The 14,615-nt window shown below is 64.4% G+C and overlaps 3 protein-coding genes across 8 annotated transcripts in view; 2 read left to right on the top strand and 1 right to left on the bottom strand.

The window, feature by feature from the left end:
* Nucleotides 1-5,927, top strand: part of SEMA4G (semaphorin 4G) — a 28,217-nt gene extending 22,290 nt beyond the window's left edge. For 4 of the 5 annotated variants that reach the window (XM_049810634.1, XM_049810635.1, XM_049810631.1 and 1 more), the window contains exons 3-15: nt 38-186; nt 740-802; nt 888-986; nt 2,178-2,271; nt 2,524-2,637; nt 2,836-3,002; nt 3,152-3,321; nt 3,484-3,628; nt 3,706-3,928; nt 4,015-4,130; nt 4,459-4,610; nt 4,820-4,881; nt 4,972-5,927. In XM_049810634.1, coding sequence (XP_049666591.1) covers nt 38-186; nt 740-802; nt 888-986; nt 2,178-2,271; nt 2,524-2,637; nt 2,836-3,002; nt 3,152-3,321; nt 3,484-3,628; nt 3,706-3,928; nt 4,015-4,130; nt 4,459-4,610; nt 4,820-4,881; nt 4,972-5,825 — 2,408 coding nt within the window. In that variant the 3' untranslated portion in view covers nt 5,826-5,927. The remainder of the gene's footprint in view (nt 1-37; nt 187-739; nt 803-887; nt 987-2,177; nt 2,272-2,523; nt 2,638-2,835; nt 3,003-3,151; nt 3,322-3,483; nt 3,629-3,705; nt 3,929-4,014; nt 4,131-4,458; nt 4,611-4,819; nt 4,882-4,971) is intronic. The other variant, XM_049810632.1, reaches the window with a different exon arrangement.
* Nucleotides 5,928-7,540: 1,613 nt separating this feature from the next.
* Nucleotides 7,541-8,683, bottom strand: MRPL43 (mitochondrial ribosomal protein L43). Its single transcript, XM_049810676.1, has 3 exons — nt 8,511-8,683; nt 7,993-8,099; nt 7,541-7,770 (listed from the first exon to the last, which is right to left on the bottom strand). The coding sequence occupies exons 1-3, from the start codon at nt 8,639-8,641 to the stop codon at nt 7,556-7,558; spliced, it is 453 nt and encodes a 150-aa protein (XP_049666633.1). The 5' UTR covers nt 8,642-8,683; the 3' UTR covers nt 7,541-7,555.
* Nucleotides 8,640-14,076, top strand: TWNK (twinkle mtDNA helicase). Of its 2 annotated transcripts, none has more exons than XM_049810639.1 (5): nt 8,640-10,158; nt 10,656-10,896; nt 11,583-11,690; nt 12,069-12,210; nt 12,870-14,076. In XM_049810639.1, the coding sequence occupies exons 1-5, from the start codon at nt 8,640-8,642 to the stop codon at nt 13,125-13,127; spliced, it is 2,268 nt and encodes a 755-aa protein (XP_049666596.1). In that variant the 3' UTR covers nt 13,128-14,076. The 2 variants fall into 2 exon arrangements, with proteins under 2 accessions (XP_049666596.1, XP_049666597.1); XM_049810640.1 differs by having other exon boundaries at nt 8,845-10,158; nt 12,906-14,076.
* The last annotated feature ends 539 nt before the right edge of the window (nt 14,077-14,615 follow it).

The raw sequence follows: 14,615 nt of genomic DNA, 5'->3' as shown, positions 1-14,615 counted from the left end.
CCTGGGGTCCCCCCTCAGCACCCCATTCCCTTTGCAGAGCTGTTGGGCGTCCGGCGCTTCAGCGCACACACCCTCAACTACAGCACCCTGCTGCTGGAGGAAGACCGGGGCATCCTCTACGTGGGCGCCAGGGGAGCCATCTTCGCCCTCAACTCCAGTGACGTGGCCGATGGCTCCCACCGCACGGTGAGCCCAACCTCTGGCCACTGCCGGCTGGTTGTCCTCTCCTGTCCCATGCTGCCCAGTCCCTGCCCGAATCATGGCCACCCTATCCCTGCTCATCCTCCTGCTCGCCATCTCAGGTCTGGCCTGGAGGTGCTGTCCCCAGGTCTGTCCCCAGGTCCCCTGTGGATGCCTGGTCCTTCTCCCCAGCCAGGCAGTGTGGGGACAGCGGTGGGAAATGTCCCCAAGCTCAGAGATGCCTGCTTCAGGGACAACCTGGCAGGATGAGGGGCAGGGGGGGAAGCACACCCCTTTGTTCCCCCTGGGAAGGACACCCCAGGATCCTGCAGGTGCTCTGGGGTTTCTGCCCGCAGGTGAGGGTGTGGGACCGCTCTTGCCCTGGGCTGGGGGGAATGCAGGCAGGGTGCTATCTCGTGCTCTAAGCAACTGTCCCCTCTCTAAATAAAAGAGGATTTTAGCATCTCTGACAGCTCTGGCAGAGGCTGGAGCCTGCAGTGACGGGGAGACCACGCAGTAGTGGGGGGTCACACAGTGGCAGTCCCTCTTCCCCTTGCAGATCCACTGGGAAGCCTCTCCGGAGAAGCAGATGGACTGCCTGCAGAAGGGCAAAAACAACAAGGTAGAGCCGGTGGGTGGGTGCCAGGTGCTGGAGGGGGCCACTGCTACTTTCCCCGGGTGGTGATGCCTGTCCTCCCTCTCCACAGACCGAATGCTTCAACCATGTGCGGTTTCTGCAGAGGCTGAACAGCACCCACCTCTACAGCTGTGGGACCTACGCCTTCCACCCACTCTGTGCCTCCATTGTGAGTACCGGCCCCACGGCTGTCACCTGTCCCCTGCCACCATGCCACCCCAGAGTGGCACAGCCCCTGCCCTCTCCCACCATCTCCTGCAGCCCCGCTCCCTTTCTGCCCCTGTCCTTGCCCCTCCCCAGCTTGCGGGGGAAGGTGAGTGACCCCCAGTCTGGGGTGGGTCGGTTTGGGGATGCAGCCACCGTGACGCAGGTGCCCAAAGTCCCCACCCTGGTAGTAGCGTTGGACTCTGACCCCATAGCGAGATGGCCGGCATGGGGATCGGTGCCATGGGGGGGACACGTGGGCACAGCGGCGCAAGCAGGGTGGCATGTGCCAGCACTGGAGCTCATCCCCAGTGCAGGGTCCCTTCCCAAAGTGGGGCTGCAGACTGGCTGGTGGCCAGTAGCAAGTGTGCCTGGGGCGGTGATGTTAGCAGGGAGGGTGACAGGGATGGTGACGGTGGCAGGGCTGACTCAGCAGCCCCTCCCCAAGGATTTCCTGGACCAGGTCGGGGGTGGGGGGTCCTCGCGTGGCTGTGACTCATGACAGAGAAGCTGGGGGCAGCCACGTCCCCCCAGCAGTGGGACTTTCACCCCCGGAACGGTGGCTCCTTGGTGACTCAGCCACCCTTTGCCTACCTCCCTCCCTGAGCTGGGTGGCAAAGGGGTCTGGGGCTGTCCCCAGCGTGGCCGGGGAGCCCTGGAGGGGCCATGCCCATTCCCACAGCCGTGCTGCCAGTCCGGTTTGGCCATTGCACGCCCTGGGAGTCAGGTGGAAGAGCCGTGGAGCTGGAAGGGCCCCGTCATTATTTGACGCGCTTTGAACTGCAAACCCCAAAGAAGCCGTGATGGGGTTGTCACGCAGGGAGACCCAGCCCAGCTGGACAGTGTCTGCTGGCCAGGCACAGCCCGGGAACATTGGCTGTGCTGGCTGACTCCTGCCCGATGCTCACATGATGCCAAAGTGGAGTACTGGGCCTCCCCTTCCCCCTGAGACCTCTCCTTGCTCTTGGCTGGGGGCTCTGGCTGTCCATGTGGTTTCTGACCAGCTGGAGGGTGCTGGGGGAGTTTGTATTGCGGACAAGGGCACGGCTGTGGGCATTGCTTTGTGCCCACTAGCAGCCTCTGAAGAGAGCCTGGGGCTGGCAGGTGAGGCAATTCTGTCCCCTCCTGTCTAACCTGGTCCTCTGTCCCCCTCAAGGATGCCGACAGGTTCACATTGCCATCCCACTTTGAAGAAGGCAAGGAGAAGTGCCCGTATGACCCCGCCCGTGGCTACACCGGCCTCATCGTGGGTAAGTGGCACCTTTCCCAGGTTTGGCGACGACATGTGGGATGCCACCGACCCTGGCCCCCTCCCCAGTGGCCCCACGGGCGGGTCCCCAGCTGGGTGGGCTCTGCATGGGAGGAGGGCCTTAGCAAGCCAGGACTTGGTCCTCCTCCTCCTCCTTCTCTGCCTGGGGCACAGGGATGCTGGGGGCTTTCGGGGCTGTCCCCTGCTGTCCCCAGGCTGCGGGGCCATGCTGACGGGTGCCTGCCCTGCCCAGATGGTGGCTTGTACACGGCCACGCGCTACGAGTTTCGGAGCCTCCCTGACATCCGGAGGAACCTGCACCAGCGGCCGCTGAAGACTGAAGAGTCCCCGCTGCACTGGCTGAATGGTGAGATGTCCCTGTGTCCCCCCCGGGACTGGCATCATGGGCCATGGTACACTGTGCATCACCTCGGGGAGTGTGGAGCAGGGGTAGGGGGTGGCCCTGGGGTCCTGTGTGGTTTGCCATGAGAGGAAACCAAGGCACAGAGGGATCCCCATCCCGGAGTGGGTCCCTCATCTGCACCTCTCGCTCCGCGTCCCCCAGATGCCGAGTTTGTGGCCTCTGTGCTGGTCCAGGAGAGCAAGGACAGCCCCGTGGGCGACGATGACAAAATCTACTACTTCTTCACGGAGCGGGCGGGTGAGGAGACCACATCCTTCTTTGACAAGAACCAGGTGGCCCGGGTGGCCCGGGTGGCCCGTGTCTGCAAGGTAGGCATGTCCCTGGCCACAGGAAGCCAAGCGCTGCTCCTCCCGGTGCAGGGGCTGTGTGCTCACACCTTGGGGGAAACTGAGGCACAGGCAGAGGGGGACACAGACCCCCAGCAGCCTGTGCAGAAATGCTGCCTGCACTCTCCCAGAGTGACGTGGGGGGGAAGAAGATCCTGCAGCGCAAATGGACGTCCTTCATGAAGGCGCACCTGGTCTGCTACATCCCCTACTACGAGGTCCTGCGCAGCATCTGCAGCCTGGACGGGGGTGGCTGGGCCAGCACTGTCTTCTATGCCGCCTTCACACTCTCAGCGCAGTGGTGAGTGGGGCAGCGGTCAAAATGGCTGGGGCTAACAGTCTGCAGCATGGGGAGACCAGAGATGGTCGAGGGGACGCACAGGCAGGTGCTGAGCACCTGGGGGTGCATTGGTGGGGGGCACCTGTGTGTCTGCCCGGGCTCAGGTGGGGCTTTGCCCCCCAGGAGGACCATGGAGGCCTCAGCCGTGTGCCGCTACACCATCTCGTCAGTGCAGCATGCCTTTGAGGGCCCCTACATGGAGTACCAGGACTCAGCTCGCAAGTGGTCACGCTACGATGGTGCAGTGCCTGAGCCCCGGCCCGGCTCCGTGAGTGCCTGGGGGTGTGGAGCAGGGGGGGCATGGGGCAACCGCATCCCCTCCTGACCCGCATCTCCCCCGGGCAGTGCATCACAGACCACTCCCGCAGGAAGGGCTACAACTCCTCACAGGACCTGCCCAACAGCGTCCTGGACTTCATCAAGCTGCACCCGCTCATGTTTGAGGAGGTGAAGCCGGCTGGTGGGGAGCCGCTGCTGGTGAAGAAGAGCGTGGTATACAGCCAGCTGGCTGTGGACAGGGTGCGGGCCCTCGACGGCCGCTCCTACGATGTGCTCTTCATGGGGACGGGTGAGCATGGGATGAGTTTGCTGGGTCTCTGCTGGGCAGAGGGGACACCCCATGCTCCTTCCTGACCCCCTGCTCTTGCTCTCCAGGGGATGGCTGGATCCACAAGGCCGTGGTGGTGGGCTCCAGCATCCACATTGTGGAGGAGGTGCAGGTGTTTGGGGACCAGCAGCCTGTGGAGAGCCTGGTGATCTCCCACGCCCAGGTGAGGGATGGAAGAAGTCAGGGGACACCACACATGGGGCACGTTTGTGCTGCGAAGCTGCCATTGGGCTGTTTGGGGGAGCAGGGGGGACATGATTCCTGGGTCACCCCAGCTTGGGATACGTGCTAGGGCCCAGTGGGGCAGCCTGGGGAAAGGAACCAGCCTGGCCCCCACCTCCTTGCCAGGTGCCAGCTGCCACCTTCCTTGTCCACCCCCACCAAGGGAGAGCTGCACTGGGGGCCTGGGGGTGATCTCTGGGTGCCATGGGGCACCCCACAGCCCAGCTGCACCATGCCAGGGCAGTGCTGAGCCAGCCCTTTCCCCCCAGAGGAGCCTGTACGTGGGGGCAGCCAGCGGGATCCTGCAGGTGCCCCTGGCCTCCTGCGCCAGGTATGCCTCCTGCTACGACTGCATCCTCGCCCGGGACCCCTACTGCGCCTGGGACGGCAGGGCCTGCCGCGCCACCGCCACCGCAGACAGGTAGAGACATGGCGACCCCACCGGGGACAGCCAGCCTGAGCCTTCCACCTGCCCCATCCCGTGCTGTTGCACATCACCCCATGGCACAGTGGCCCCAGTGCCACCACCCCCGAGGATCTGGCATCTGACAGCAGGTCTCCCAGTGGCCGTGACCCTGTAAGGGTGGGCTCAGCTGGGGCTGTATGGCTGAAGCCCCCCATGTCTTGCAGCACAGGGCTGGTGCAGGACATTCAGAGCGGCAACGAGGGATGCCGGAGCAGCTCTGGGCGGGGTGAGTCTGCGCCGCCCCTCAAGACCGTGGGGGATGCCGGTGTCCCTTAGGGTGGCTGAGGTGGGTGCGAGGCAGTTTGTGTCCCCGCAGGCTCCCTGCCGTGGAAGAACCGGACGGTGCTGCAGGGGGACGACGTGCTGCTGCCCTGCGACCAGCACTCCAACCTGGCACGAGCCGTCTGGCTGCTGAATGGCAGCGAGGCGCCGGGCACGGGGCAGGACCGGCTGCGTGTTGGGGTGGACGGGCTGCTGGTGACGGACACGTTGCCCCAGCACAGTGGCGAGTACCGCTGCTATGGGGAGGAGCGGGGTCTCCGGACACTGCTGGCTGCCTACAGCCTCACTGTGCTGCCCGAGCTGCCTCGCGGCCCCACGGCTGCCTCACGGCCCCACGCCGCCAGCCAGGCAGCCGGCGACATGAAGGTGGCTTATGTCTCCGCCATCGTCGCCTTGGTGGTGCTGTGCGCTGTGCTCAGCACCGTCCTCCTCTACGTGTCCTGCCTGGAGAAGCGCAAGGGCAAGTATGTCCTGGGGGAGCCGCGGCCAGCCAGCGTGGAGCTGCAGACCGTCTCGGCCAACTGCCTGCGCAAGGGCCGCCGGGAGGAGGAGGAGGAGGAGGAAGAGCTCACCTATCCCGATGGCTGCCTGCGGATCATCCCCGGCGAGGCGCCCACGGCTGCCACCTCCCCAGTCAAGGAGCTGCCAGCTGCCATGCCCCCGCTGCCGCCGCCGCCACCACTGCCGACCGAGCTCACCAACGGCGTAGGGGCTCTGCCGAACGTGCTCCGCAAGATGAATGGCAACAGCTACATGCTGCTGCAGCAGCAGGAGGAGCCGCTGGCCTCGCCGCTCTACAGCGCGTCCTTCACCGAGGAACTCAGCAAGATCCTGGAGAAGCGGAAACACACGCAGCTGGTGGAAAAGCTGGACGAGAGCTCCGTGTAGGGGCCGGAGGGGGGGGTCCTGCCAGCGGGACCCTCCTGCCCTCCGGCCCCTTCTCCCACCCCCTGCCAGCAGTGTTACAAGACTCAGGCAAAACTACCTCCTGGATGGCAGAGCCGGGCCGGGCCCGGGCTCGGCTGTTCCTTCGGCTTTTCACTCACTTTTGAGACTCGCTGTACAGAAGAAAAAAAAGAAAAATAATCTATTTAAATTTGGGAGCTCTATTTATGTATAAAAACCCACCAACGGCGGCCACGAGCTGGAGGCAGGAGCTGGCGCCTGGCTGAAGGTGGACACCAGGGTGGGGAGGGAGAGTTTCTGTCTGTCCGTCCGTCCAGGTGTGAGAGATGCTGTTGTGGATGCGTGGACTCTGGCCTGCCCCGCTGGGCATCCCTCAGCGCATGGGAGCTGGACTGCTGCTGAGAGGTGGGTGAGGAGCCGGGAGTGGGGCTGGGGGCTGCTCAAGGTTCCTGCGCCTTTCACAGGGTGCAGGGTCCCTTCCCAGCGTGGGGCCGGGGGAGTTTCTTCCAGCTGCCTGCTCACAGGCAGGAGAGGGGCCTCAGACACATCTCGCATTGCGGGAGGTGGCCTTGGTGCCTGCCAGCCCCTGCCCACTCTCCCACATCTGTCCCCCCAGGGTTTCCTCTCCGGGAGAGGACAATTCGGCGAGGGACTGAGCCAGGGCAAGGAGACCATGTCCCCGAATGCCCCAGAGCAGCTGGTGGAACAGCACATGCCCCCTGCAAGGAGGCCCCAGGTGAAATTCAGGGCTGGTGCCCTAGGGAGGTGGCACCCCTGGGGCCTCCAACCCTGATGGGGCTCTGCCCCCTCTCTCCAAGGCGCTGCAGGGGAAGAGCAGGATGCAGCAGCAGGCAGCAAGATGCCCTGGCAGCCACTGCCATGCCCCACAGCATGACGAGGGACCAGCGCAGCACTCGCATCCCCCCCCCGCCCCCCGATGTCCGTTGTGCCCCCACAGCCCTGGGCACCACATTTCTGCCCTCCTGCATGGTGCCATTGGAGAACTGGGGTTCAGGCACAGCCCTGTCCCCTGTGGGACATGTGGGACGGGAAGTGTCCTCGCACAGTGAAGAGGAGCCCTGGACAAGGACCTGCCTCCCTCTGGGGCCTCCTGCTTTTCATGGCACTTTCCAGGGGCAGCCACTGCCCCTAAATCCCCCCAACTACCTCTGCTTCTGCCGCCTCCTGGGGGAACCCAAGGGACTGCGATGACAAAAGCATCTTACACCCTGGGGACAAGGCGGTGACACCGGAGAAGCCTGGGAGGGATAGACTTGCTGGGGTGTGTGTCCTCCCCTCTGTGTTCCTTACTGGCACCTCCAGGATCAGGACATTGCCTGAAGCTCAGCCCTGCAGGGGGGGCAGGAGGGGAGTGGCAGCCCTTGGGGTCCCTAACGGGCTGCAGCCCTGACCCTCTTGCCCCAGAAGAGTAAGGCTTAGTGGGAAAAGGCAAGAGCTGGATGCCGGGCTCTCCCATCCTGCCCCCACCCTTGTTTTTGTTGCAAGGGGGGGGCAGGGGGGAGCAATCCACCCCCCAAGCACACACCACCCCCCCAAGGAGGGGCACTGCCCTCCGTGTCTGGCACCCCTCGTGCACAGCCCCACATGCCCCCTGGCAATAAACGCGGCTCTGTCTGGACATGGCGTGGCAGAGTGTCTCTGTGGGCAGGAGGAGAGATGGATGCGGAGGCGCAGGGTGGGGAGCGGAGCCTTTATTGGGGCTGCAGGCGCGGGCCCTGGACAGTGAGGGCAGAGGGTTTGTTGGTGAAGGGGTGCCACTGGCCCTGGACACTGGGGTTGTCGGTGTGGAAGGGCTTGCGGATGCGGATGATGTCCAGGCCAGACTGGCCAGCCAGCTTGGTGGCCAGCTGCACGATCTCCTCGCTCGTCTTGTTGGCAATGAGCTCCTCCCGCACTGTCCCGTTCACTGTGGCAGAGCAGGGGGTGGGGTGTCAAACCGGGGCTCCCCCAACCCACTGCCCCCCCCTCCCCATGGTGGGGGCAGCTGCTGTTCCCCTGTCCCGCAGGGCAGCTGGCCCTAGCACCATCTGCAGCTGGGCAGAAGCTGTGCAGATCCAGGGCAGGGTGGGGAGGGCCCTGTCCCCATCCTGATCCTCCCAAACCCACCCTTGCCCCCCCACACACTCACGGTACTCAGCCACCAGCAGTGGGGCCCGGCCAAAGCGGGGGCTGATGTAGAGAACGACATCGGGGTGCTGCCGGGCAAAGTCCAGCGCCGCCTCCTCCACGAACTGCCTGCGGGGGGGTGGGGGCCCCCAGCCCCAGCGGGGTCAGAGGGTGGGGGTCACCAGGGCAAAGGTCACAGGTGGGGTCATGCCCACCGTGGTGCCCTGCCCACAGGTGGGGTCACGGTGCAGAGGTCAGGGGTGTTGTCAGCTGCAGGTCTGAGGTCATGGCCCAGCCTGCCCCTGCGCCGGGGGGTCGGAGGTCAGGGGTCAGCGGTGCCACCTTCTAGTCCCTCCCCCATCGCGTAAGAGATGGGGGGTCGCAGCCCCTCCCCCCACACCCCTGTGGGTCAGAGGTCAGCAGCACCTTCCCCTTTCCCTGCACAGACAGGTCAGAGATCACCACAGCTTCTCGTAAGCCCCTCCCCCCTCCCCCATCCCCGGCGGCCAGTGGCCGCGGGCGGGGCGTCTCCGGCGGTACCTGGCGCCGCGGGCGTCGCCCGCGGTAGGGCTGAAGAGGAGCTGGAGGCGCTGGAGCTGCCGCACGTAGCGGCCCACGCCGTTGTGCAGGACGGCCGCCAGGAACCGGCTGGGCGTCCCGCGGCTCGTCATGGCGCCGCCCTCACCCGGAACCGGAATCGCGCGGGGAGACGGGAGCACCGGCTTCCGTCCGCCGCCCGGAAGTGACGCGCTGAGCGCGGCGGCGGCGGGGTCGGGCAATGGCGGCGTCCGTGGAGCTCCACGTGAGGGGGGCGGCCTGAGCGGCGCCGGGCCGCGGGGCCGCCGATGCCGGATCCGCGGCGGCTGCGGGCGGGTGCCGGGGCGGCCCGGGCGGCCCAGGCGGCCCGGGCGGAGGCGGAGGCGGAGCGCGGGCAGGATGGCGGCCGTGCCCCTGCGGTCCTGCAGAGCCGCCGGCCGCCTCCTGCCGCTGCTGTGCGGGGGGGCGAGGAGCAAGGGAGCCTCCCTGAGGGCCGGGGCGCTGGGCCGCCTCACCCAGCGGCGCTACAAGAAGGACGTGCTGCCCTCCCCCGAGCGGCCCATGCCCTCCGTCTCCATCACCGAGATCCGGCAGTATCTGCGGGCCCAGGGCATCCCCTTCCACGATGGGTACAGCTGCCTGCACACCCCCAGCCTCTTCACCGACGGCCAGCAGGACCAGCCGCCGGCCGCCAGCGCCCCTTACACGCTTTTCATCGACAAGATGACGGGCAGCTTCCTGTGCACGGCCACTCTGGCCGAGGGCACCTGGCAGGACTTCCAGGCCACGGTGGAGCTGCAGCACCGCGGCGTTCCCACCCCCGGCACGGAGGAGCTGGAGGAGGACGTGCAATGGGCTCGCGAGGATGCCCGCTGCATCTGGGACCGGGCGCTGCCACTCTGGGAGCTGCTGGACAAGGACGAGACCAACAAGACCAAGGCCATGTTCGGTATCTCCCTGGTGACGGACGCCACCCTGAAACGCTTTGGGGTGCGTTACCTGAGGACTGCCAAGTCCCTTGTCTTCCCCTGGTTCAGTCCCCGCGATGCAACGCTGAAAGGCCTGAAGCTCGTGAGGGTGGAGAAGAAGGGGGATGCGATCACTTACGTGGAAGAGACTTTACCCCGCCTCGACTCCTACCGCAATCTCTTTGGGCTGCCCCTGATTGGCCACCGAGACACAGAGCTGGTCTTAACTGGGTGGGAGCTGGATGCCCTGGCCCTGTACCAAGCTACAGGGGTGGCCAGTCTGGCCTTGCCACGGGGGGCCACCTGCCTGCCCCCTGCCCTCCTCCCCTACCTGGAGCAGTTCAAGCGCATCACGCTGTGGTTGGGCGAGGACCTGCACTCCTGGGAAGCCGCCAAGCTCTTTGCCCGCAAGCTGAGCCTCAAGCGTTGCTCCCTGGTGCGCCCCGGCAACCTGCAGCCCCGACCCTTGGAGGCTCTGAACCAGGGCCTGAACCTCACCAAGATCCTGCGTACTGCCCTGCCCGCCAGCCACAAATCCATTGTGTCCTTCCGGCAGCTGCGCGAGGAGGTGTTCGGGGAGCTGGTCAACACTGAGCAGGTGGCCGGCGTCAAGTGGGCGCGCTTCCCCGAGCTCAATAAGCTCCTCAAAGGACACCGCAGAGGGGAGCTCACCATCTTCACAGGTGATGGGCAATTGGCTGGTGAACAGGGGTAGCAGAGAGCTCTTCGGTGGCTTCACCCTCCTGGGGGTGACACCTCACGAGTCTTTCAGGTCCCTTTCTGCTCACAGCTTTGGCTGAGCCCATCCTGGGGGTGTGCAAGAGGCTGGGGTGTGTTCCTAGGTATTCTGGGGCAGGCATGCCAGTGTTGCGGTGGGCTCCCTGCCTGGGGTGGCACAGAAAGGGCTGCCACCCACCACCTCCTGTCTGAGCCCTGCCTGTGCCCCCAGCTGGCTGCCTAGTACTTCCCCGTGCCCCGCAGGGACCCGCTGGCGGTGACACGTGTGTGCCCAGGCATGCAGCCTGGCACGAGATGCTCCTTGTTTATGGTGGGAGTGCTGCGGATTGGCTGCTTTTACCCTGCTGCCTGGCGCTTCCACCTCTAAACAACCCCTCGGACTGTTCAGGATGGGTCAGATCATCTCTCCCAGCTAATTCTTCCCATTGTTTCCTTGCACCAGGCCCGACGGGTAGCGGGAAGACGACCTTTATCAGTGAGTACGCACTGGACTTGTGCATGCAGGGGGTGTGCACGCTGTGGGGCAGCTTCGAGATCAGCAACATCCGCCTGGCCAAGATCATGCTGACGCAGTTCGCTTTGCAGCGTCTGGAGGACCAGCTGGAGCTGTATGACGAGTGGGCTGATCGCTTCGAGGACCTCCCACTCTACTTCATGACCTTCCATGGCCAGCAGAACATCAAGTATGGTCCCACACCTTCACCCCCAGTGGTGTTTACCTCTCATGGCATGTGCTGCAGGGCTGTAGGGAGCTGGGGCTCTTCCCCTGCAGCGGGTTACAGATTTGGGGCTGGCAGGAGGCACACTGGGGGTGTTCAAGTCCTGGGGTTGGCACATGGTGACTTGAGTGGTTCAACTGACTGCATTCCTGCTGCTGCAGGGACTGTCACAGCCTCCCTCTGGGCTAGGGGTGAAGGGACAGGTCCCTGTGCTAGGTGGCTGCCCTAAAACCAGCCTCTGCCCCTGGCAGCATGCATGCCCCCCACGCCCCGCTCACCTAGCAGCGCTGCCATTTGCTGTGGAGGGAGAACAGGCACTGCCTGGTCCTTTTATTCACCAGGTGCTGTGGTGCCTTCACGCATGCCCGTGCACCCTAAGGGTCCCCATGGGCCAGGGCGATTGCGGGATGGTGGGCAGGGGCTGTGTGGGCAGCAGCTGGGTCCTCCTGATCCAGCCGCTCTTACCTGTGGGGGTGGGGCTGTGCCTGTCATGGGACAGAGGAGATGTGGAGGTGGAATGTGCCCAGGGCCCAGCGACAGCCAGCCTGATACCTCCCAGCTCTGCCTCTCCCTGTCACTCTGCCCGGCTCAGCATCCCCATCCCTGCCTCCACTGATCCCCGGGGCTGATCCCAGTCTTTCCCTGCCCAGGACAGTGATTGACACCATGCAGCATGCAGTCTACATGTATGACATCACCCATGTGGTCGTCGACAACCTCCAGTTCATGATGGGACACGAGCATATCTCTGCAGACAGGTAGCCCTTTTCCGAAGCAAGCCCCTCCTTACTCCTCCACCCTCGTTCCTGGAGCTGGCCCCGTTGAGTGTCACAGCGGGGGCTGGGGACCCACACAGGGCATCCCCTTTCGTCCTGCCTGGCAGTCCTGTTTTGTTGAAGGGCGATCACTGCCCTGGGGAGGAAGAGGTGGGAAAGGGTGAGCTGGTTACCTGAGATCCCTGTCGTGCTCCATCCCTTTGTCCATGTGGGCCCAGCTGCCTCTTGGAGAGTGAGGCCAGCCCCCCGAGTGCTTCCTGCTGTGGGGCTGAACCTGGCAGCGCCTTGCTGTCCGCCCCGCCCCCCAGCCCCCGCACCAAGCTGTGCCAGCCCCTGACCCCGTTCTCCCTGCTGTGGCAGGCTCGCTGCCCAGGACTACATTGTTGGTGCCTTCCGCAAGTTTGCCACAGACAACACCTGCCACATCACACTGGTCATCCATCCCCGCAAGGAGGATGATGAGAAGGAGCTGCAGACGGCCTCCATCTTTGGCTCTGCCAAGGTGAGCTGGGCCAGGGTGGCCCTTCCTGTCCCTCGGGCACAGTGTGTTCCCAGGAAGGGGCTGGGATACATTGGGCAGCTGTCCCTAGCTCCCACCAGCACCCAGAGTCATTGCTGGGGACCTGACAGGTGTGTGAGGGGCAGGATGTCCCCAGGACTCCTGTCACCTGCTGAAGATGTGTGGAGTCCTGATTTGGCCAGGCCTTGGCAAGGAGATGCAGACAGAGAGCAAACCCTTTGTCAGCTAAAGCTCTGTTGCGGCTTTAGGTGCAGTTAATTAATGCTCATTGACTGTGAGTGGGTTGTAGTAGGAGATAATTAAAGCAGGATCCAGGGAGGGTGCAGGGATGGGCTTTCTGAGTGCTCCTGTCTACTGCTGCGATGCTAAACAACCCTGCAGAGGTGAGCAGGAGGTCCTCTCTGAGTGTTCATGGCCCTCCTGTGTTTACCCCAGGCATGCTGTGGCTTCAGCTCAAGTCTACCCGGTGGGTCTCTGGAATGTCCCAGGGGAAGACAAGGGGTTGGTCTCAGGGAGGTGCTGGAGTTTCCATGGCCTGGGATGTCCTGTAACAGGGCTCAAAGGAGCCAGGCAGCACCTCCAAGCCCCGTGACTCTGCCTATATCCCTAGCACCCTCCTGGAGATGATTTTCTCTCCCCAGGCCAGTCAGGAGGCCGACAATGTCCTCATCCTGCAGGACCGTAAGCTGGTGACGGGGCCAGGGAAGCGCTACCTGCAGGTGTCCAAGAACCGCTTCGATGGGGACGTGGGCATCTTCCCCCTGGAGTTCAGCAAGGCCTCGCTTACCTTCTCGTCCTCCAGCAGAAGCAAAGTCAAGCTGAAGAAGATGAAGGAGGAGAAGGCACTTTTAGCCAAGAAAGCTCCAGAGGAATGCTCAGGAGACTCTAAGAAGCCATGAGCCTGGCAGGTCTCTTCCTTGGTCCATCTGGAGGGATGGGTACTGGTGCTGGGAGCATGGGGCTGGGGTACGCCAGCCCCTCTCCCCCCGGAGCAGCAGCCATGTGCCGCTGTGGCCCTTTCTTCTCCGGCATGAACAAGCCTCTTGGCCGCCAGCATGGTGTACCTGAGATGCGGGGCCACTGTGAGAAGAGGAGTGGGCTTGTCCAAGAGAAGAGCTGCCAGGGAAGGGTGCTTTGGCAAACGCTGGCCGCTCCATACTGGTGCTGAGTGCTGGGAGCATGGGGTGGGAGGATTGGAGTCAGTGTGGGCTGAGTGATGGGGGGCGGTGACCTTCAGCCCTGAGACTTCAGGATCCCTGGACCTGGGGTAGGTTGTTAAATGGTGGCTAATGGAGCCAAAATCCTGGGCTGTCACCGGTGGGAGGGACTGTGGGGGGGGACAGTGCAGAGGTACGCATGGTGGGAGCCCCCATGTCACAGGTGGGGGTCTCTGAGCTCAGTCCTGGCTGGGATGGAAGGTGGTGCAGGGAAGTGTGGGAGATTGTGGATGGCTCTTTTCCTGGAGCTGTGTGCTCCCCGTGGGATGTGGTGGGAGGGTGGGAGCTGGACCCCTATGGCATCACTGCTCGCAGCAGGTTAAAGGCAGCAGCAGCAGCGCTGGCGTCTTCCTGTGCTGGTGGGTGGAACGTGGCACTTGCCAGCTCTGGCTGGTCGGCTAATGCCTGACCCAGCCCCCTTTGCTCAGGGTCTCCCCCAGCCCCTTTCTCTGGGAGGCATCACCAGCAGTAAACCTCAGGGGGAGCAGCCCTGCCTTGCAGTGCTGGGCTCTGGGGGCAGCCACCCCCATGCCCTCCGGGCTCTGGGCAGCAAATACTGTGACCTGGCCAGTCCACGCCGTGGTAGGACGAGTCCACGGCCGGATCTTGGTCTAATCCCTTTGTTGTTTGTTTTCCCTTCCTACTTTTATTAAAGCATAAATGTGAGTGCCGTTTCTGTGCCGCTATCCCTGTGACCGGGGGGCCCCTGGGGCTTGGGGGGACGACGACACCCTGGCCGAGGAGGGGGTGACCCCCAGGGGATGCCCTCGCTGTGCGGAGCATCCCGCCCTGGCACACGGGTTATTAGCAGCCTCCGCGCCAGGCATAGTTTTAACCTGAGCCATAATGAGGGGCTGGGGCGGGCGGGCAGGACACACCCGGCCCCTGGTTTCCGGGGTGCACCGGCTCTCCCGGAGAGCACCCTTGGGTGCTGTTGGTGCCGGTGTGCGCCCCCCCCCCCCCCCCTCAGGGCAGGCTGGGGGTGATGGCAGAGGAGGGTCCCGGGGAAGCGGAGGTAAGGTTGGGGAGCCAGGTCCCCAGCACAGCTGGGTCAGGGTTTGCACGGTGGTGTGGGTGAGGGCTGGGGGTGTCCCCCCTTGGCCTGAGGGCCCTCTCCGGCTCCCTGGCACCCATTCCCCGCCCCCCTCCACCCGCGCCGGTTTAGCCCAG

Source organism: Accipiter gentilis, chromosome 9 (assembly GCF_929443795.1).
Source record: "Accipiter gentilis chromosome 9, bAccGen1.1, whole genome shotgun sequence".
NCBI lineage: Eukaryota > Metazoa > Chordata > Aves > Accipitriformes > Accipitridae > Astur > Astur gentilis.
Note: the sequence above shows the minus strand (reverse complement) of the source record. Positions and strands in the feature narration are given on the sequence as shown.

Excerpts from the sequence above, each read along its gene's own strand:
- TWNK (XM_049810639.1), top strand. The coding sequence starts at position 8,640 with ATGGCGCCGCCCTCACCCGGAACCGGAATCGCGCGGGGAGACGGGAGC. Across the intron at positions 10,159-10,655 it reads GGAGCTCACCATCTTCACAG|GCCCGACGGGTAGCGGGAAG; the intron begins GTGATGGGCAAT and ends TCCTTGCACCAG. Across the intron at positions 12,211-12,869 it reads CCATCTTTGGCTCTGCCAAG|GCCAGTCAGGAGGCCGACAA; the intron begins GTGAGCTGGGCC and ends TTCTCTCCCCAG.
- MRPL43 (XM_049810676.1), bottom strand. The coding sequence starts at position 8,641 with ATGACGAGCCGCGGGACGCCCAGCCGGTTCCTGGCGGCCGTCCTGCAC. Across the intron at positions 8,100-8,510 it reads GGCGACGCCCGCGGCGCCAG|GCAGTTCGTGGAGGAGGCGG; the intron begins GTACCGCCGGAG and ends ACCCCCCCGCAG. Across the intron at positions 7,771-7,992 it reads ACTGCTGGTGGCTGAGTACC|TGAACGGGACAGTGCGGGAG; the intron begins GTGAGTGTGTGG and ends GCTCTGCCACAG.